Source organism: Pseudophryne corroboree, chromosome 1, assembly GCF_028390025.1.
Source record: "Pseudophryne corroboree isolate aPseCor3 chromosome 1, aPseCor3.hap2, whole genome shotgun sequence".
Lineage (NCBI taxonomy): Eukaryota > Metazoa > Chordata > Amphibia > Anura > Myobatrachidae > Pseudophryne > Pseudophryne corroboree.
Genome location: NC_086444.1, coordinates 1,070,041,018 through 1,070,062,757, shown reverse-complemented (window position 1 = coordinate 1,070,062,757; position 21,740 = coordinate 1,070,041,018). Strand labels below are relative to the sequence as shown.

Below are 21,740 nucleotides of genomic sequence, written 5' to 3'. Positions count from 1 at the left end.
ACACACATATTATTTTTTTAAATTTTTTTAGTATTTAACTTTTCTTCTATATATAGGAGTGGGGGCACCGGTATTTATCTTGCCTCCGGGCGTCTGGGACAAATTTACGCCACTGACTGTGAGGATTAATGTCCTGCTTTACTAGTAATCCCCCCTACTGGTCATATTCCTCCATAGAGGGGAAATGCCAGAGTCTCCACTATATAATAAATAAAAGGAGCCATAAACATTAAGATCGTGAAGACTCCTTCCCGTGTGTTTAGAATAGAAGATAGACCCTTTTTCTTCCTTTGATGGGCCAACTCCCAAGTAGCTGCAGTGGGAGGGAAACTAATAGGAAAGCATAAAGTATGCTGATTAGATGGACCCCTGGGGGTTTGCTTACGAAGAGTCAGGTGGTAAAACCTGACACTTCTGAGAATGTTTATGCCTGATATTTAAAAGGGCAATGCTTTTACTAGCATGACACAGCTAGTCAAAGCATTGCCCTTTTAAATATCGGGCATAAGCACGCTCAGAAGTGTCTGGTTTTACAACCTAATTCTCTGTAAATAAACCCTCTGGTCTACATCTGTCATCCTATACTCTTTATTTCTGTGTTTAATACATTCCTATCAACAACTGCGAGAGGATCATGGTGGTATGGTGGTACACAGGCCCGCCATCAGAGGGGTGCTGTGGGTACAGCTGTTCCAGGCGCTGCCTCCTAACAGAGAGGAGAGGGCCCGGGCCGCTCATGCCACTGTCCGCCTGCCGCGATGCTCCGCCCATTTTTCATGACAGATCCTGGCACTGTCACAGAAAAGGACGCTGCAAGCTTCTATTGTAAACGTCTCTCAAAAAATGGCCGCCGCCTCAGAGGAGATCGTTATTAAAGATACTAGAGGAGGCTTCTCTAGTATATTTAAAAACTGTCTCCTCTGAGGTGGAGGGACGTTTACAATAGATGCTTGCAGCATACTCTTCCCCTCCTGTGACAGTGCCAGATCTCGATCATGAATAGGAGGCGGAGCTACAAGGGACTAAGCTGCTACCACATCTGCTACAGCTGCGGTCAGCCTGTGATAGGTAAGTTGAGGGACAGTGAGTGGGAGAAAGTGTGTGCGTGTATGTATGTGTGTGTGTGTGTGTATATGTACGTGTGTATATATATATATATATATATATAGATTTATTTATTCTTTACGTGTGTGTATATATATATATATATATTTATTAGTTTTTTTTTTTTCATTAATTCATTTTTTTTGGGGGGGAGGGATAGGGGGCCCTGCCTATTTTGTGAGTCCCGGGCCCCAGAATTTCTGATGGCAGCCCTGGTGGTACACTTCAACAGCAGAAAAACTGTATAGAAAGTTTAATATTGAAACTCTTACTGTATGTACTTAGAAATATCGATGTTCACATGGGATCGTATAAGATGTCTAAGTGAAATAAAATGATATAACAAAGATACAAGAACAACACAGACATTATTAGAAATCTATATCTCTTTATTTACAGACCACTAATAAAAAGCATAGGTGCCAGTCTTCCTATAGAGTTGTGGGGCGTATTCAGCCATTATATTTTTGTTTTTGCTTCAAAGAACGGTGACAGTTCCGTATCACTGCCACACCGCACACTTCCACGTTCAATGGTGTTAAGAATACAGTTTGTTTTTGTTTTTTTCATTGATAGGCCTGAATTTATAATGAAATGATTTGTAAGTGCTGGCTTATAGGTGGTATACAGCATATGTGTTTGCTCATTCAGCAATAATGTAATAATTAAAGCCTATGTTTCAATGTATTTGCCAACGGAAATACAACCCTTCTCCCTCAGAGCCACTCAGAATAATACAGTATGCCCGTGTAAGAGTTAATGAATTTTGGTCTATTTAATGTCCAATGTACAGTAGGTTTATTGTAATAAATTGGGCCCTGTTTTGGCTTTAGGTTAAAAAACATGCTCAGAGGAGTAGAGCAGGACCTGGTGTAGCTAACAGATAGGCCTCGCCGTCACCACTGTCCTGCTGGGACCCATACCCTTCACACCCCTGTAACAGCTACAGTTCTCTCCCTATGGTAAAGCTGATAAGTCTAACAGCCAGTGCCTCATAGACATACAGTAACAGCCAGCACCCACTTAGCTGTTCTCCAAATCCTACGTCAACCAGTGTCTAATCTCTCTGCTCTATACATTGACATTATCATATTCTATACATTATAATACTAATAAAATCTGTAAGGCATTTTGGAAATTCCCACTGAGCCTTACAAGGTATTGGGGACATACATCAGGAGAGTTTCGGGGCAAATCCCCATTCTCCCACTGCTTGGCTTGGGGTATCTGGGAAATCCAACATGTTGAAAAGACACGATTCGCCAATTATGACCAAAAAATAATCGGTAACAGCGAATCAGAACTTTGTAACATGCAGTTTTTTGCCAATCGTCGATGTCAGCAAATCTGAGTTTTTTGATGATTCAATCGGCGGCGTGAGACTGGTACAGGGATGGGGCTGTAGATGTATAGGTCCCATCAGAAACCGATTTTTAGATCAACCGGTTTGTAACCAATATTTAGCTTTCTATTATTTTTCTTCTTTTATCATAAATTACTAATATTGTATGTTACTGATAATGGGGGAAACTCCACACTCAGCAAGCATTATAGCAGCATTAAAATAGTAAGGTTCTTGTCAAAACTTATCACTAAACTGAATTTCCTTTTAACACAGAACTCTGTATATGTAGACTACTGTACTTCTGTTTCTAATGATTAAGTAGAGTCACTCATCTATGTAATGAACACTTTCTACTGTAGTTTATCCCTTCTGTTATCTCCTTTACATAAATACTTGGTGACTCTAAAATATGAGTGATGCTTTCAGTATACATATGTCAACACTTAATAATTGTTTCAAGCAGATGTAAGAACAGGAAGTGGGCGTACAGCAACAGCTAAAAAAGCGGGGTTATAGATGGATAAAAAAATGGTGTCATATAATATACCAAGTCGTTCTATAGCTAAAATATTATATGGTTTTAAAACATAGTGACCATCAAACTATTTCACACTGTACAATACCTTGTCTAAAACTTGCATCTGAACTGCTGTATGTGTTGTAGATTAAGATCATTTACAGTCAGCAGGCCCAAAGCCTAAATTAAATTGACACGTCAACCACATATTATCCACTCCCCCCCAACAACCTAGAAACAGCAGTAAAATATATTTCCTGATATACCACATCATTTTAGGAATGCTCAACAAAACTGTGATCCGATATGTACAAAAATTTGACTAAAATACAATCATTTTGAAAAACAAAAATATATATCATTTTCATTGGTACACACAACAAATATTTGCACACATAAAACCTCCATGGAGGCTAAGGCGTTTTCCTTCCAGTCTTTTTTTTTATTTTTTTAGATGAACTTTTTTGATATTTATAGCGTCTGTGTCATTAGTTGATTAGAAAGCTGTGCAGGTAGATTTGTCTCTCAATCCATTCCACAAAATGTGACACGTTACTGTAAACTCCTGGTCCTAGAACTTTGGAAAAACATACAGATCCCCAGGAGGTGAGGCCGTACAATGTCCATTGTCCCTGGGACTGCTCACAGACCAGTGGGCCTCCGCTGTCTCCCTGCAAGAATACAAGTGGATTAAACATTGGAGGTGCAATGTTGATACCTGTCAGATTTGCTCCTGCTAGCTTTGTACCTGACAATAAAGAAAGGCATTTACAGTATGCATGGGACAGTGTGCAGCACAAACGTTGCCTTATGAGTCTTGCGCCAATTTGGCGCGAATGCACTGTTTTACTGGGAAGTGCATGGATTTGTAAACCAAGCTAGAGGCATATGCAGCGTGAAACATTTGACATCTTATATCAAGAGGAGCTAGGTGCATTAATGTACCCCACATATAGCACACGGCTTGTGGGAAGAGACTATGGGGGTCATTCCGACCCGATCGCACTTTGCAATTGTTCACAGCGGTGCGATCGGGTCAGAACTGCGCGTGCGCCGGCGCATGCCAGACGGCCGAAGGCCGACGTTGCCTAGCGATCGCCTCTGCCTGATTGACGGGCAGAGGCGGTCACTGGGTGGGAGGGGGCTGGACGGCGGCGTTAAGCCGCTGTTTAGGGGGCGCGGTCTGGCCAACGCAGGTGTGGCTGGACTGTTGGGGGGGCAGGCCGCGGCGGCTGCGTGGCGTCACGCAGCCGCTGCGACCCGGGCAGCCGCAGGAGCTGCGCTGGCCGGTAGGTACTCCTGAAATGCAAAAGCATCGCCGCTGTGCGATGCTTTTGCACTTCTGCGGGGGGTGCCAGCGCTTTTAGCAGCTTTGCACACGCTAAGCCGCCGCCTACTGGGAGTGAATCTTTGCTTATCAAAATTGCGAACCAAAGATTCGCAATATTGCGAAAAGACTTCTCTGTGCAGTTTCTGAGTAGCTCGAGACTTACTCTTCCAGTGCGATTAGTTCAGTGCTTGTCGTTCCTAGTTTGACGTCACAAACACACCCAGCGTTCGCCCAGACACTCCTCCGTTTCTCCAGCCACTCCCACGTTTTTCCCAGAAACGGTAACGTTTTTTCAAACACTCCCATAAAACGGGCAGTTTCCGCCCAGAAACACCCACTTCCTGTCAATCACACTCCGATCTCCAGAACGAAGAAAAAACCTCGTAATGCCGTGAGTAAAATACCAATCTTCATAGCAAATTTACTTGTCGCAGTGCGAACATTGGCCCTCATTCCGAGTTGTTCGCTCGGTATTTTTCATCGCATCGCAATGAAAATCCGCTTAGTACGCATGCGCAATGTTCGCACTGCGACTGCGCCAAGTAACTTTGCTATGTAGAAAGTAATTTTACTCACAGCTTTTTCATCGCTCCGGCGAACGTAATGTGATTGACAGGAAATGGGTGTTACTGGGCGGAAACACGGCGTTTCAGGGGCGTGTGGCTGAAAACGCTACCGTTTCCGGAAAAAACGCAGGAGTGGCCGGAGAAACGGTGGGAGTGCCTGGGCGAACGCTGGGTGTGTTTGTGACGTCAACCAGGAACGACAAGCACTGAACTGATCGCACAGGCAGAGTAAGTCTGGAGCTACTCTGAAACTGCTAAGTAGTTAGTAATCGCAATATTGCGAATACATCGGTCGCAATTTTAAGAAGCTAAGATTCACTCCCAGTAGGCGGCGGCTTAGCGTGTGTAACTCTGCTAAATTCACCTTGCGACCGATCAACTCGGAATGAGGGCCATTGTGCATGCGCAAATAGCAGAAAATCGCTGCGATGCGAAGAAAATTACAGAGCGAACAACTCGAAATGACCACCAGTATGCAGACAAATTAGATCATTCCTCTAATATATCCTGAGGAACAGATGGTAGCGGTCATTTATGTGTCTGTTATCCCACCATACTATGGGGGTCATTCCGAGTTGATCGCTCGCTAGCTGCTTTTAGCAGCATTGCACACGCTAGGCCGCCGCCCTCTGGGAGTGTATCTTAGCTTAGCAGAAGTGCGAACGAAAGATTAGCAGAATTGCTACTAAATAATTCTTTGCAGTTTCTGAGTAGCTCCAGACCTACTCACAGATTGCGATCAGCTCAGTCCGTTTAGTTCCTGGTTTGACGTCACAAACACGCCCTGCGTTCGGCCAGCCACTCCCCCATTTCTCCAGACACTCCCGCGTTTTTCCTTGACACACCTGCATTTTTTAGAACACTCCCGGAAAACGCTCAGTTACCACCCAGAAACGCCCCTTTCCTGTCAATCATTCACCGATCAGCAGTGCAACTGAAAATCGTCGTTCGAACACCAGCAAATCTACTAAGTTTTGTGTTAAATAACTAAGCGCATGCGCTCTGCGTACCATGCGCATGCGCAGTTAGCAACAAATCGCAGCATAGCGAAAATCAGCAACGAGCGAACAACTCGGAATGACCCCCACTATACCATGTACTGCACGCAATGCAGAAATACACATGATGTTTTTCTGGAACCTTTGCAAATGAGCCCAATACAGTACATGGAAATAAACGCAGTATTCTACAGAGTAATGTAACGGGCTGATGATTGTACTGACTGACTGAAACAGAAGAAAATCAATAACATGGACTCCTATTATATAACTACCGTAAATTAATGATTTATATCCCTTACAGACCACCACCTATGAACACGGGTTAATGGCACATTAACGCGCATAACCCGTGTTCAGGTGTTGTCTGAAAGGTGCAAGGGTTGAAATACCGTGTTGAGTGACCTGGTACAGTATTCCAACCCGGGACGCGAGCAGGGTTGAACATGTCTTCAACCCGGCTCATTGTGCGGTGTGAACGGGAGCCGGGTCGATGCGACCCGTTTCATATTCACACTCTGTGTACGGACGGCACTTGGAGACCTTTTGATCTCCAAGCGCTGCCCCCGCCGCATCGCCGCTGACTTCACCAAGCCGGCAATATGCTGGGTTGCAGTCAGCGGTAGCAGGGCGCCCGAGGCCAGTTGAACACTTGGAGCTCCCGTGTCAGGCTCAAGTGTGCGGCCTGCCGATCTGAAAGGGGTATTAGTATTTACCTCCAAAACCTGTAAAAAATCGTTTTACTTGACTACAGCACATTCCTGGATTCAGTTTACTGATGGAAGCATGATGTTTCATATGTTCTATGCATCTTATACTATGATCTCCTTTGTTTCCCTATAAACTGCCTACCGACCCTCCACCAGCCAGCCAAATCTTTACCTTTTCCACTCATAAGCCCACCACACACCAGAAAGATCATCGGGCTGACGTGCACAATATAGATATATCGGACCGATGTATCGTTAGTGAAAGTGCAAATCGTTTGCATTTCACTAATGATGACAATTCGATGAGTGATTCTGCGGGTTGTATGCTGGATCCTCTGATCTTATGTGCTGCACATAAAATCAGGCAATCTGGCTAGCAGTGATTCACAGGTCGTATAATAGATCGATAGGTACTTTTTCTGACCTAACGATATAGGCCCTCATTCCGAGTTGTTTGCTCGTTATTTTTATTCGCATAGGTGCGAGTTTCCGCTAACTGCACATGCGCAATGTTCGCACTGCGGCTGCGTCAAGTAAATTTGCTAAGAAGTTTGGTATTTTACTCACGGCATTACGAGGTTTTTTCTCCGTTCTGGTGATCGGAGTGTGATTGACAGGAAGTGGGTGTTTCTGAGCGGAAACTGACCGTTTTATGGGAGTGTGTGAAAAAACGCTGCCGTTTCTGGGAAAAACGCGGGAGTGGCTGGAGAAACGGGGGAGTGTCTGGGCGAACGCTGGGTGTGTTTGTGACGTCAAACCAGGAACGAAACTCCAAAAAAGAAAAAGCGCCTCTAAGAGCCTAAGCTGACATGCTGCTCGCTGCTCTCAAAGATATAGGGTATTAGCAACCCTACAAAGACAACAGAAAACAAGAAAATAGAGAGCGCAAGCAGACTAAATTAACAATATTTAATTAAAACTGCACAAAAAAAACAGTATATTAAGTGCAATTGATAAAACATAAAACATAAAATTATGAACAAATGGGATCCTCCAGCTTACAGTCCATTAGATGCAATAATGAATTCCGAATTATGCAGTCAAAAGCTCCTTCTATTCAGAGCAATGAATTCATCAATTTGTATTTAGATAATTTTGCAGATCATTCACTTCTCTAAAAAGTTATTTATTCCGGAAGGTCACTTTTATTAAATAACAAATGTGCTGCTTACTCCAGCACTTTAAATTCCAAATGGGTAGCAGCTTTATATGTAGAAATCAGTCTTCCAATGTGCTTTACAGCGGCTCCGTCTACCGCTCTCCTTATCAGAGACTTGTGTAATGTGCTGATTCTGGTCCTGTTCACAGGACCTGGAACCTCCAACCTTGGACACGTGTTTCGCCAGGGAATTGGCTTGTTCACCAAGTGTACGAAACTGACTGAACTGATCGCAGTGGCAGAGTAAGTGTCGAGCTACTCAGAAACTGCTAAGACATTTCTATTCGCAATTTTGAGAATCTTTTGTTCGCAATTCTGCTAAGCTAAGATTCACTCCCAGTAGGCGGCGGCTTAGCATGTGCAATGCTGCTAAAAGCAGCTTGCGAGCGAACAACTCGGAATGAGGGCCATAGTACTCCTGGAGCTGCGGGGGAAATCGTAAAGGATGCCTAATCGTCCTAATGTATGGCCACCACTAGACATTGTGTTATCTTCTGTGTGCCAGGAATGTAATGTTTATATTATGGTAGTAGTTTACTATATACGAATTTTTAATTCACAGTACATACACATATTTATAATTATTGAGATGGTAAATACAGATGTCCAATGTTTTGGTTTTGTTCAATGCTTAAGGTGCATACAGACGGTGCAATGTGTGCTTACAATTTTGACTACAGTATATAGTCAAAATTGTATGAAAAGTTAGCACATATCGCGTGTGGTGGTTTACACAATTACCTACTGTGGTTTCATTATGAACAGTGGGGGTCATTCCGAGTTGATCGTAGCCGTGCTAAATTTAGCACAGCTACGATCAGGCACTCAGACATGCGGGGGGACGCCCAGCACAGGGCAGAAATGCAAAAGCATCGCACAGTGGCGATGCTTTTGCATTTGAGTAGTTACTCCCGACCAGCGCTGCTCCTGCGGCTGCCCGGGTCGCAGCGGCCCGTCCCCCCAATGGTCCGGCCACGCCTGCGATGGCCGGACCGCGCCCCCTAAACGGCGGCGTTAAGCCCCCTCCCGCCTAGCGACCGCCTCTGCCTGTCAATCAGGCAGAGGCTATCGCTATAATACAACGGCCTTCGGCTGCCCAGCATGCGCTGGCGCAATGCGGCACCAGCACATGCGTAGATCCGACCTGATCGCTGCGCTGCGATAAACTGCAGCGAGCAATCGGGTCGGAATGACCGCCAGTGTACTAACGATTCAGCCTCACAGACTGCCGGCAAGTCACAGGAGCCTACACCATCCTGGAATCGGTTCTCATTGGAATGATGTCTTATGTCTCTTAAGATCTGGCAGCTGCCTATGGACAAAGAGGTCTTACACACTCAGCCTAGGTAGTGCCTGACCAATATGGGCACAGGTTTTTAAAAGATTAAATAAATAAATAAATAAATAAAATATCTGGGGACAGTTTAGCCTCAGCCAGAGCAGACAAAGCAGAGTTCTCCTCAACCTACTCAATTTGTGTCTCAAACATGTCTGCTTCCAGCAGGGTTACAATCTGATGACATGCCTCCCCGCAGGGAAATGTCCACACTACCACCCCATCTCAGGTGGGGGCCCTCATTTTAGCTGTAAAGGGGATTTTATAGATCTTACTTAAAGTGGAAGATCCGCGGCTACTTTCCTATGTCAATTTCAAGAAGCGTGGCTACACCCAGATAAGAAAACTTACATCCAGAAGGATTTCATCTTACCTGCCTATTCCTCCTGATAGTAGGCAACTCTGGGAATATCCACCAACGGTAGACCCATCTGTCTCCTGCATATCTAGGAAAATTGTACTTCCAGTACCAGGGGCTACCTCATTCAGGGTTTTTCAGACCGAATAATAAAGAACGATTGGAAATAGCCCTTCCACCTACCAGCAGTGTAGCGAGGGTGGCTCCGGTGGAGCACAAGCTCCAGGTGCCGAAAAAGTTAGCCCCCCGCCACCCCACGGGCCATTGTACAGGCAGTCGCAGAGCATGAGGATGAGAAGCAGAAGGGGTGCACAATGACTCTGATACGGAGACTAGGTAGGGTACAGGGCAGGCCATAGGTAACAGCAGGAGACACTGACAGCTGGAACATGCCGGAGCTCTCTTTGCCCTAGCTGCTGCAATTTTGGTGCATTGTTTTCATTGAGAGTTTGGGGGTTTCAGGTCGGGAAGGGGGGGGGGGTGTCACATTTGGGGCATTATTTTCATTGAGAGTTTGGGGAGTTTCAAGTCAGCGGGGGTCACATTTGATGCATTATTTTCATTGAGGAGGTGGGAGGTTGTGAGGTCAGGTCAGTCGGGGTATAGATTTTGTTTTTAATTTATTTTAATTAAACAAGTAAATAGTTAAATACAGCTTTTCCATAGCAGCTCTAGTATGGTGTAATGTTTAAAAGGGGCTCAACCATAGTGTAACATGTATAAGGGGCTCTAATGTGTGGTGTAATTAGAATAACGGACATTACTGTGCGGTGTAATGTGAATTGGTACTATTCTGTGGCCACGCACCTTTCCAATGAAGCCATTATTTATTTATTATTACCAGTTATTTATATGGTGCACACATATTGTTTCTTTTCAAATGTAATATGCCACCACATGGCAGTACAGGGAAGGGGGGCACCAAAACAAACCCTTGCTCCGGGCACAATGGTGCCTAGCTACACCTCTGCCACCTACTACAGTGGGCTGCTGGGTTAACAAGGCCATAGAGACAGGGACATTGAACCTACCAACAGGGATACAGGAGGACAGACCCCAAGGGGAACTGATCACTTTAGCACAATACATACACAGTTGGCAGCCTATCCTTTGTGAGGCTTCCAGACAAATAGCACTGCTTAATGTTAAGAAGTTACAGTAAGTCCACTTACCTTTCTTTGGCTGCTCCACCTCTGATAGCTATTTTGGCCCGTCCCTTTATTTCTTTCAATCCACAAAAGTTTGGAGGGAGGGCCAGAGGCGCCGCTAATTCCGCCTTAAGCACCAGAGCAGGGGCAGGTAGCTTAATGAGTGGAGTATCCGACTGCAGTGCCACAAGCTATGGATTTGGATCCACGGTATGTCTGCATTTCAGCTGCTAGAAATCAACGGGTACAGATGACTGCTAAACCGTCAGCATGACATCCTTCCCCTCTCACCTAGGGGATCCCAGGGGCGGAGTGCGTCTCAAGGACTTCAGCCATATCTGGGATAGCTCCTGCCAAGACACTTGGGTCAGTGATCTCATCGCCCAGGGCTACGAGACATAATTCGACATTACTAATTTTCATCTCAAGTTTACCAGTTTTCCAGGAGGCCATTCACTTCCTTCTGGAAATAGGCGTGATTGTGCCACTTCCAGCACATCAGAGAAGACAGTTTTTTACTCTATTTTATTTCTAGTTCTCGGGCCGAACAGTTTGATCAAACCTATCCTGATCCTGAAACATCTGAATTCATCAGATTCAGGATGATATCTCTGCGAGCGGTAATTGCAGGGTTGGAGGAACAGGAGTGCTTGATAGTTGGATGTTGAGAATGCTTAGCTCCACATTCTAATATGGCCTTTGCACCAGGTTAGACTTTATGTTACCTCTCATAATACAGCGGATGAACATTGTCTCCTACTGGGATTACTTATTTACATGGGCTCCGTGCACATAACAGCTGCTACATAGCACCACGCTCACAGCATCTCTTCATCCATCACAAGTGAATTTGAAGGTTCCCGAAAACAAGGAGTTTTCCTACCTCTGGATGCAGCCAAGTCCATTCTGCACCTACTAAGTAAATGGTTGCTTCTTTTGAGGCCATTCACTACGGTGAGTTGCCACTCCCAGACATTCCGGCTGGATCTACTAGCAGAATGTTCACACCTGCACATGCGTCGAACCTGTCACCTCGGGCTTGACGTTTATTACGAGGTCAGGCCATCCATGTGTGGTCCAACTGCACAAACGGCCGTGACATCGGTCAGCCACTAGGGTGGTACAAGGACCGGAGCGGCAATGCAACAGATAATAACACTGGTTAGGTGCAGGCTTTAGAGTGCTGTGGACTTGGGTCCGGTTTCTTACCATCCTCTCGCATTCCAACATGTCTCCCGGTGGGGTTGACCACACATCGACTAAATGGCAGCTACCCAAATAGAAGCTACAGCATTATTGCTCCTGGAAAAGAGATCCGGAGGCTGTAGCAGTAGATGCTCTAACAACTACTGGATCTTTCAGAAGGTGTACCTGTTCCCTCTGTTCTGCTAATACCGCAAATGTTACAGTAGATAAAGAAAGGGGAGTGTTCGGTCACTCTTAATCGCCCAGATACACAGGCTTCGCCTCGGGTTTACGATCCTTAGCCCCTGCTGTGGCAGGAAGATCTTCTACACCAGGAACCTGTTGTTTCCTCCAGCCTTCCAGCGGCTACGTTAATGATGTGGCTATTGCATGGAGGGTGCCAGCTCTACCAGGAACTCCTGCGTCTGCAATCCTTACTGGGCTCCAAGCCAGAAAGGAAGTCACTTCCAAGCACTGCCACAAAAACTGAATGTTCTATGTCACTTGGGGTGAACGTAGACTGTATTAGCACAGCTGCTTTCCTGTTGGGTCGACTTTGGCGTTCCTACAAGCCGGAGTGGACGCTGGTCTCCGACTCAGTTCCCTTACAGTACCAATTTGGCATTGTCAGTGTCTTTTTCAGTGGCGATTGACAGCTCTCCCGGACGTTCAGACTTGTTCAGGGGAGTACTTTGTCTACAACCCCATTGGTGTCGTCAACTGCACTGTGGGATCAACACTTAGTTTTTGAGTTTCAATAGTCCTCATTGTCTGACCGTGGGAATCTACCGCTTGATATATCTTACGGGGCTGACCATACCTCTTTTGCTTTGGCATCTGCTAGATGTGTCTCGGTCTTACGGGCTCTATTATGCGAGCCCTTTTATCTCATGTTTCATGTGGACAGAGCGGAGCGTCGTACTTGCCACAATTTTTGCCTCAGGTATTTTCGGACCGTCATATCAACCAGCCACTAGTGGTCCTTGTCCTTGCGGTCTCCTCGGTTACTCCACAGACTCTTCCTGTGGTGCTGCCGCTCCAGATCTCCATTGCGGGCAGGCCCATGACAGTCAACCGGACTCCCTGTTTTGTGTTGTATGTCGTTGCTCAGATTAACTGGCCGGCGTTAATGCAGTCAATAGCTTGTTGGATTATGTTCGCCATCCAACAAGCCTAGGCTACCTCGGGTTACCACTGCCCTCTTCTATTACGGTTCTTTATCCGTTTGGTGGGCCCCTCCTAGGCGACTGCCTGGAGCGTTATTTCTGCTTTACAGTCCTGTTGGGCTGCTTTTTTGATAGGGTACAAACCAGGGACGTACGGTGAGCTAAATGGCTCAGGAACCACTGGCTAGCACCAGAGCCAGATTTACACACAATATATGAGCCAAAGGGTACATGGGGGCATTATGCACAGGTGCAGCAGTATAAACTCCTGGAAATTTGGTTAGTGTTAATCAGAGATGTGTGGAGAAGATAAGCAGGTGAGGCACTGCCTCACCTGCCATTGACTTTTCACTACAGAGTTTTGGCTATAAAAATGATTAGAATAATACAAAGAAGATATTTCAAACATATTCTTTGTATTTTTCATATACTTTATACAGTCAAAACGTTGGCACAAACATTAGTATGACAGGAAAGGCTCTGCCTCACCTGCCTCACCCCACCGCACGTCACTGGTACAAACGCTTTTGTCAGATTTTAGGGGTTGTCTCTTGGTGACGTCCGACGCTTACTTTGGACGTTCTGTTTTGCAGGGATCTCAGCACAATCCCGCCCATGATGGGTCTGTATATCATCTTCCCAGTATCCCCTATGGATGAATGAGAAAACGATGAATGAGAAAAAGATAAAACATAACCTCTCCAGTTATGTTTTATCTTTTTCTGGCACAGTTTTCTTAAACTGGTCTGATGGGAGGGGTCATAGAGGGGAGGAGCCAGCACACACACTCAGTTTGAAATATTTACAGTGTACCGGCTCCAAGGACCCATCTATATTCCACTGTATATCACCATCCCAGTATCCTCTATGGACTTTGAGAAAAGAATTTACCGGTAAGTACCAAAATCCCATTTTGTTCTGTGTGCAAATCCTTCCCTGCCCATTACAATGAGATGGAAATAAGGACCATGTACATTTAGAGAAAACAATACAGTATGCAACGTGCAAATAATAATGTAAATGATGAGAGCAGACACAAAAAGTAATGTAGGACAAAGCCTTGGGAGAGGAGGGATGCTTCTGCCCCTGTGCAGTGAGGGGAATGTGGGGCATGCTGGAACATGTAGTGTACTGCATGTAGTCACCGCTCAGCATGCACACCTGGAGAGCTGACCCGTGCAGCATGAGCAGGTACTGTATGCTGCAAGCGGGAGGCCTGGCTGCTAGCCCACCTCAGATTGGAGTGAACAGTGCACACTACAGGGAGCCGCCCAACTAGCTCTTTCTCACTGCAGCATGACCAACCGAGTGAGTGCTGGAGAAGCGCGGGAAGCTAGACACGGTATCCGGACTCCAGGTCGACAGCACAAAGGTCGACACACTTTAGGTCGACGCCAATTGGTCGACACACATTAGGTCGACAGGGTCAAAAGGTCGACAGGGTCAAAAGGTCGACAGGAACAAGGTCGACATGGAAAAAGGTCGACATGAGTTTTTCACGATTTTTTTCTTTTTTTTGAACCTTTTCATACTTAACGATCCACGTGGACTACGATTGGAACGGTAAAGTGTGCCGAGCGAAGCGGTAGCGGAGCGAAGGCACCATGCCCGAAGCATGGCGAGCGAAGCGAGCCATGCGAGGGGACGCGGTGCACTAATTCGGGTTCCCGGTCACTCTACGAAGAAAACGACACCAAAAAAACATAAAAAACTCATGTCGACCTTTTTCCATGTCGACCTTGTTCTTGTCGACCTTTTGACCCTGTCGACCTTTTGACCCTGTCGACCTAATGTGTGTCGACCAATTGGCGTCGACCTAAAGTGTGTCGACCTTTGTGCTGTCGACCCTGAGTCCCAGACCCGCTAGACACTATACGTACTATGGTCCCAGCCCCCCCACTAGCCACACAACACGGAGACCAGGCATGTCTGCAAGCTCACCATAATCCTGGAAATCCCAGAATTGGAGTCACCAATCCCGGGATTCAAATCCCAGCATTTTGGGGCCAAAATTCCAGGATCCCGCCAATCCTGGGGTTGGCTTGCCTAGTTGGACGGTTTACCATCTCTTTTTATATTGAGTTTGCAAGTCCTAGTATCGCTGCCATTGCTGGAGGTGTTTCGAGAATCGTTTTCGAGGGCATCTGAGCAAGTCATTGTTTTCTGTGTATGTGGAGTGCTACTTAATTTATTTTACTTAATGAAAGTGAATTAAATTTGTATTATGTTTTTAGGTCATTCCATGCCAAATCAACACAGGGTTTCAAACTGACTGTTTCAGATTGTAATGAAATTTGATATATTGGGGGTAATTCCAAGTTGATCGCAGCAAGAATTTTGATAGCAGTTGGCCAAAACCATGGCCCTCATTCCGAGTTGTTCGCTCGCTAGCCGCTTTTTGCAGCATTACACACGCTAAGCCGCCGCCCTCTGGGAGTGTATCTTAGCTTAGCAGAATTGCGAACGAAAGATTCGCAATATTGCGAAAAGATTTCTCTGTGCAGTTTCTGAGTAGCTCGAGACTTACTCTTCCAGTGCGATCAGTTCAGTGCTTGTCGTTCCTGGTTTGACGTCACAAACACACCCAGCGTTCACCCAGACACTCCCCCGTTTCTTCAGCCACTCCCGCGTTTTTCCCAGAAACGGCAGCGTTTTTTCACACACTCCCATAAAACGGCCAGTTTCCGCCCAGAAACACCCACTTCCTGTCAATCACACTCCGATCACCAGAACGAAGAAAAAACCTCGTAATGCCGTGAGTAAAATACCAAACTTCTTAGCAAATTTACTTGGCGCAGTCGCAGTGCGAACATTGTGCATGCGCAATTAGCGGAAAATCGCTGCGATGCGAAGAAAATTACCGAGCAAACAACTCGGAATGAGGGCCCATGTGCACTGCAGGGGAGGCAGATATAACATGTGCAGAGAGAGTTAGATTTGGGTGGGTAAGGTTATTTTGCTTCTGTGCAGGGTAAATACTGGCTGCTTTATTTTTACACTGCAAATTAGATTGCAGATTGAACACACCACACCCAAATCTAACTCTCTCGGCACATGTTAAATCTGCCTCCCCTGCAGTGCACATGGGGGGTCATTCCGAGTTGTTCGCTCGTTATTTTTTTCTCGCAACGGAGCGATTAGTCGCTAATGCGCAATGTCCGCAGTGCGACTGCGCCAAGTAAATTTGCTATGCAGTTAGGTATTTTACTCACGGCATTACGAGGTTTTTTCTTCGTTCTGGTGATTGTAATGTGATTGACAGGAAGTGGGTGTTTCTGGGCGGAAACTGGCCGTTTTATGGGAGTGTGTGAAAAAACGCTACAGTTTCTGGGAAAAACGCGGGAGTGGCTGGAGAAACGGAGGAGTGTCTGAGCGAACGCTGGGTGTGTTTGTGACGTCAAACCAGGAACGAAACTGACTGAACTGATCGCAGATGCCGCGTAAGTCTGGAGCTACTCAGAAACTGCTAAGAAGTGTCTGTTCGCAATTCTGCTAATCTTTCGTTCGCAAATTTGCGTGGTTGCTATGCAACATACAAACAATCCATGTTAAACCAAGTAACGGCAAATGACACTTTAAAATATACAATGTATCCTGATTAGTTATATTAACAGTGCCAACAGCAATAACAACTAAAACAAAAATCCACCTGCATTCCTTTTGCTTCAAAAGGAATGCAGGTGGATTTTTGTTTTAGATACAATAGCACCTCGGGGGTTAAATGAGAGCCTCGGTTTACAATGCTTTCTTTAATTTTATTAAATCTCAGGTGTCAGTGATCCATCAATAGTGGGGACTTGTGTGGTGGTGATTGTGATATTATAGTTGTTATTGCTGTTGGCACTGTTAATATAACTAATCAGGATACATTGTATATTTTAAAGTGTCATTTGCGGTTACTTGGTTTTTAACATGGATTGTTTGTATGTTGCATAGCAACCACGCAGAGTGTGCCGTCTGTGCCGCCTGATGACGTCATGGGCTCCGTTCGGCCGTGCGAGGATGTGTGACCGGCGGGAAGCCCCGTGATGCAGAAGGCTGGCGTCCTCCAGGTGGGACAGGGAAGACTGCTTGATTGCGTTTGGGGGTGGGTATAAATGTATGTTTTTTGGCACTATGTGATTATGTTCATGCTGTCCCTGACGACGGGGGTATCCCCGAAATGTAGGATCTAATAAAGGACCGTTTTAATTTTATAAGAAGCCTGGTGAGTGCCGCTTATTTGCATATACTATATATATATATGTATATATATATATATATATATATATATATATATATATAAAAAAAGCAGTATGTTTCAATTAAAAAAAAAAATCTAAATCAAAATTTAGATTCTCTCAAAAAGCCAACTTTATAACATTCTGAAACAAAAACTGTTGTTAATAAATCCCCTAAGTCTTATTTTGGGATCTTGATGGGACCATCTGCTACAGAAGGCTTCACGTTAGAATGTTTGTTTAAATAGTAAAAATGAGAACAATCCAGTCCTGCTCATTACTTTTAATTTATCTTCAACATCTTAGGCGGATCTGTACACTGGTTTGGAAGTTATATGAAGTTATAAAGCTGCGATTTTATAAAAAGAACATTTGCTATTAACACTTTTTTATATTGCATTTGCAGCTCACCTAATTGAGCTAGACTCGCAGTGATTTTCAACCTTTCTCGACTCGCGGCACGCCTAACAAGCCTTTAAAATTCTCAAGGCACGCTATCAGTTACCCACGGGGAAAAAAACCACACTGACCCCCACAGTAATTCACACTGCCCCCCCTCCCCCCCACACACACACTAATGGCACACACACTGCCCCCCCCCCCATGTAATAGTACTCACAGGCCCACAGTAATGGCACGCACATGCACACTCCCCCCCCCCCCCCCCTCCCCTGTAAAAGTACTCACAGCCCCCACTGTAATGTCAGCCTGGAGTCGTGTATATCCCAGCTGGAATAGGACGAGCAGAGCAGGGCAGGCTGCAGCACACACCAGCACCAAGCGCGGGCGGGAATGCAGCGTGGCGTTAGTGACCTACGTGTCACAGCATGTCATCATAGGTCACAGGCCGGGCAGCAGGAGAGCTGAATGTGCTGCCCGTGGATGACGGCAAGAGGAGGAGGACCCAGGTATCTCTGGAGTGCGGCAGTGGAGCACTGGTGGGCGGGCGGCGGAGCACTGTGCAGGGCATCGCTGGTGGTCGGTGAGCGGCAGGCTGCGGCACACCTGGCAACCGCTGACGGCACACTAGTGTGCCGCGGCACAGCGGTTGAAAAACGCTGAGCTAGAGAGTTGGGTAAGGTCTAATTTAAACCTCTTTTTAAGGGATTTCATATTTACAACACAGCAGTGTTTCAATAAAAATAAATAAAAAAATGTCTTTACATTTTCTCAATAAGCCAACTTTTTAACATTTAGAAAAAAAAATAAAAAAATGTTCATACTGTTGTTAATAAATCCCCAAAGTTTTATTTTGGGATCATCGGAGGATCATCTGCTACAGGAGGTTTCACTTTGGACTGTTTGTGAAAATAATGAAAATGAATACTATCTTGGCCTGTTCATCACCTTTCATTTATCGGCGTCTTAAACAATCCCTTTAATGTATGTTATGTACAATGACACAGTATGTTAAAACTAAAATATTTTAGACTGTTGTGATAATTTTATGCCTTTCACATTTTAAGACAGCTTACTACAGATCATTACCATTTGGTGCTGCTGCTCTGGATGGATGGTGCTACTTAATGGGTTGGAATTGGCTGAAGGCTTCATTTGTTTTTAGTATTTTCATTTCAGAAAAGGTGTGCATTCAACCTGTTGGAGTTAATAGATTCACCTTATACAGAACATCTACCATAGGAACACATAAAACATCCGGCTTCCTTGGGTATGATAAAGATGGTGATGGACAAGCACGATGGAAGAGTGTCACTTTCTCTTCATCAATGTTTTCATCTTTCTCCAGAATAGATGTGAGCTACCATTTGTTGTCAAAGACTGCAGTTACATATAGATGTGTCCTCATACATCTAGCCTAAATACGCCCAGCAGCACGAGATGCATGCCGTGACTTTGCCGCCAGGTCCAGTGCAACTCTGCTAAAGTCAAGCATTTTTTTTTACCGATAATGCATCTTAGTCACAACACAATTGACTAGGATGCACAAGTACCCGATATTGAGTAATTTGATATATCACACCTGTATATTGTGTGTGACTTATACCCCTTTCAGATCGCCACCAATATGCCGGGTTATTGACGTGAACGCGCAGCACCCCGGGATATTATGCAGTGTGAAAGCACCCTGTTGAAATGACCCGGGTCTAGCGATCCGGCATTTCGGGTAACGAACAGGGTTGAACATGACTTCATCCCAGGTCGCGGTGCAATGTGAGCGGGTAATCCGGGTTTGACGCAACTGAATAGGAAGAGCAGGCGCCTCCTCCGCACGTGACATGGTGACACCATCAACCCGGTAATAAGCCAGGTCTTGGCCACCAGTCCGAAAGGGGTCTCAGCCGGGCCGCGCCTGGGATGTACCCATGTACAAATCCTGGGTGCGACTGGAAAGTAGAGGTTTGAAAGGGGGTATAAATCTATATATAGAACAGAACTTGTATTGGAAAAAAGCTGCGGCTGCTACATTGTAACACTTTGTGTACAGATTCAGAGACTCAGTCGCACACAGATATACAAGTGTCACATATCAAATTAATCAGCACAGTCATTCTAGTCAAATGCATTGCAACTAAGATGCAGTTTTGGCAAAATAGATGCCCAATGTTAGCAGAGTTGCACTGAACTTGTCGGCTCATTCACTCCAGGCATCTCATGTATCCTACTTATTGTGACTAAGATGCTATTATTGGTTAAAAAAAACAAAGCAAAAACGAAGTCCGACGCTAGAAGATTCTCACACAACCTGGTTAGCCAAGAGGTGTTGATTGGTGTGACTTCAGTAAGTTTATACCCATGGCAGCATTTATTATATCAAATTGAATAGAAATTAGAGATTTTAAGGTTGAATTTTTTTCAAAAACTGTGTTTATTCAGGGCTGCAACTAGGGAGGGCTAAGGGGCATGTGCTCCGGGTGCAGGATTTGAGGGGGCGCCGAGAAGTTACAGAGGTTTTAGTTTTGTTACCGGCAGTGCTGTGCTGCTCCAGTGAGACTGCAGACAGCTCCCGGGGCAGTGTCTCAGACCTACCTGTTTGCCTGCTGCTGTGCGGGTGAGTTCCAGTACCTGGGATCTCTCCTATGCTGGCTACTGTCTTAAACTCTATTCTTTGCCATACAGTGCTGCGACCTGCGTGCGGTGTACCGTGCAAGCTATTGAAGCGAGCTGTTGGTGCTGTGTTTTTCAGCAGTCTATGATCCCGGCTGCCTGCCCAGCACCAACCGATAACAAGCTGCCGGCTACACACCATTGAGAGGACACGCTGCCCCAAGCTTTTGCTTGTTAACAGGTGAAGTCACAGATGTTGCAGAAATCAAAGGTTCACTAGCTATCCACTTGACAGTGGAAACTTAAGAGCCTGGACAACCTCCAACTCTCACCAAGAATCACTACAGCAGCTTTGTGGTAAGCTTAAACACAGACTTTATTATCGGCACTGTGCTCCCATTTAGTAGTATCAACCTCTGCTTTGCCTTCCAGATGGGGGGATATGGTGTAGCTTACAGGAAGATGTAGTGTAATGATGTAGTGTAGTGATGTAGTGTACCATATAGGGTATGTAGTGTAGTAATGTATTGCAGTATATAGGGGTATTTAGTGTACTGATGTGGTGTAGCATATAAGGGGATGTAGTGTAGTGATAAAACGTAGCATATAGGGTATGTAGTGCAGTGTATATGGGCATATAGGGGGTCATTCCGAGTTGATCGCTAGCTGCATTTGTTCGCAGCGCCACGATCAGGCTAAAAAATGGCACTTCTGCGCATGCGTATGCGGCGCAATGCGCACGTGCGACGTACGGGAACAACAATGTAGTTTCACACAGGATCTAGCGATGCATTTCAGTCGCACTGCTTGCGGCAGAGTGATTGACATGAAGTGGGCGTTTCTGGGTGGCAACTGACCGTTTTCAGGGAGTGTGTGGAAAAACGCAGGCGTGCCAGGAAAAATGCAGGCGTGGCTGGGCGGGTTTGTGACATCAAATCCGGAACTGAATAGTCTGAAGTGATCGCAAGCGCTGAGTAGGTTTTGAGCTACTCTGAAACTACACAAAAAAAAATTGTAGCCGCTCTGCGATACAACCGTTCGCACTTCTGCTAAGCTAAAATACACTCCTAGTGGGCGGCGGCATAGCGTTTGCACAGGTGCTAAAAACTGTTAGCGAGCGATCAACTCGGAATGACCCCCATAGTGTAGTGATGTAGTTCAGTGTGTAGGGGATGCAGTATAGTGATATAGTGCAGTGATGAAGTGTTATGATATAGTACAATATATGGGGACACACAGGGGGGCATGTGACACATAGGGCATTTGGGCCACATAGGGGAATATTGTCCAATAGTATCCACTGTTTTCAAAATTTTTGATAATCTAATTATTTTAGTCTGACAGGGTTTGTTTTTTATTTTTTTATTTATATATTTATTTTTTTATTTATTTATTTTTTTTGGGGGGGGTTGGGCGGGGGGACACTAAATTACTACAAATTTCTTGCCCCGGGTGACAAAAATCCTAGTTCTGGACCTGGTTTATTTGATGTGGAATGACCCATTTGTATACTGTATTTATAATAACTTAATGTTACCTGGTGTATGCATCTATAAAATGTTTTAATAACACATGCCATGACACAATTCTCT

At 45.3% G+C, this 21,740-nt stretch overlaps 1 protein-coding gene across 2 annotated transcripts in view; it reads right to left on the bottom strand.

Annotated features, from left to right (window-relative positions):
• Positions 1 to 1,472: 1,472 nt before the first annotated feature.
• The window catches only part of CORIN (corin, serine peptidase), a 521,516-nt gene continuing 501,248 nt past the window's right edge, over positions 1,473 to 21,740 (bottom strand). For both annotated transcript variants that reach the window (XM_063920973.1, XM_063920972.1), the window contains exon 22: positions 1,473 to 3,637. In XM_063920973.1, coding sequence (XP_063777043.1) covers positions 3,455 to 3,637 — 183 coding nt within the window. In that variant the 3' untranslated portion in view covers positions 1,473 to 3,454. The remainder of the gene's footprint in view (positions 3,638 to 21,740) is intronic.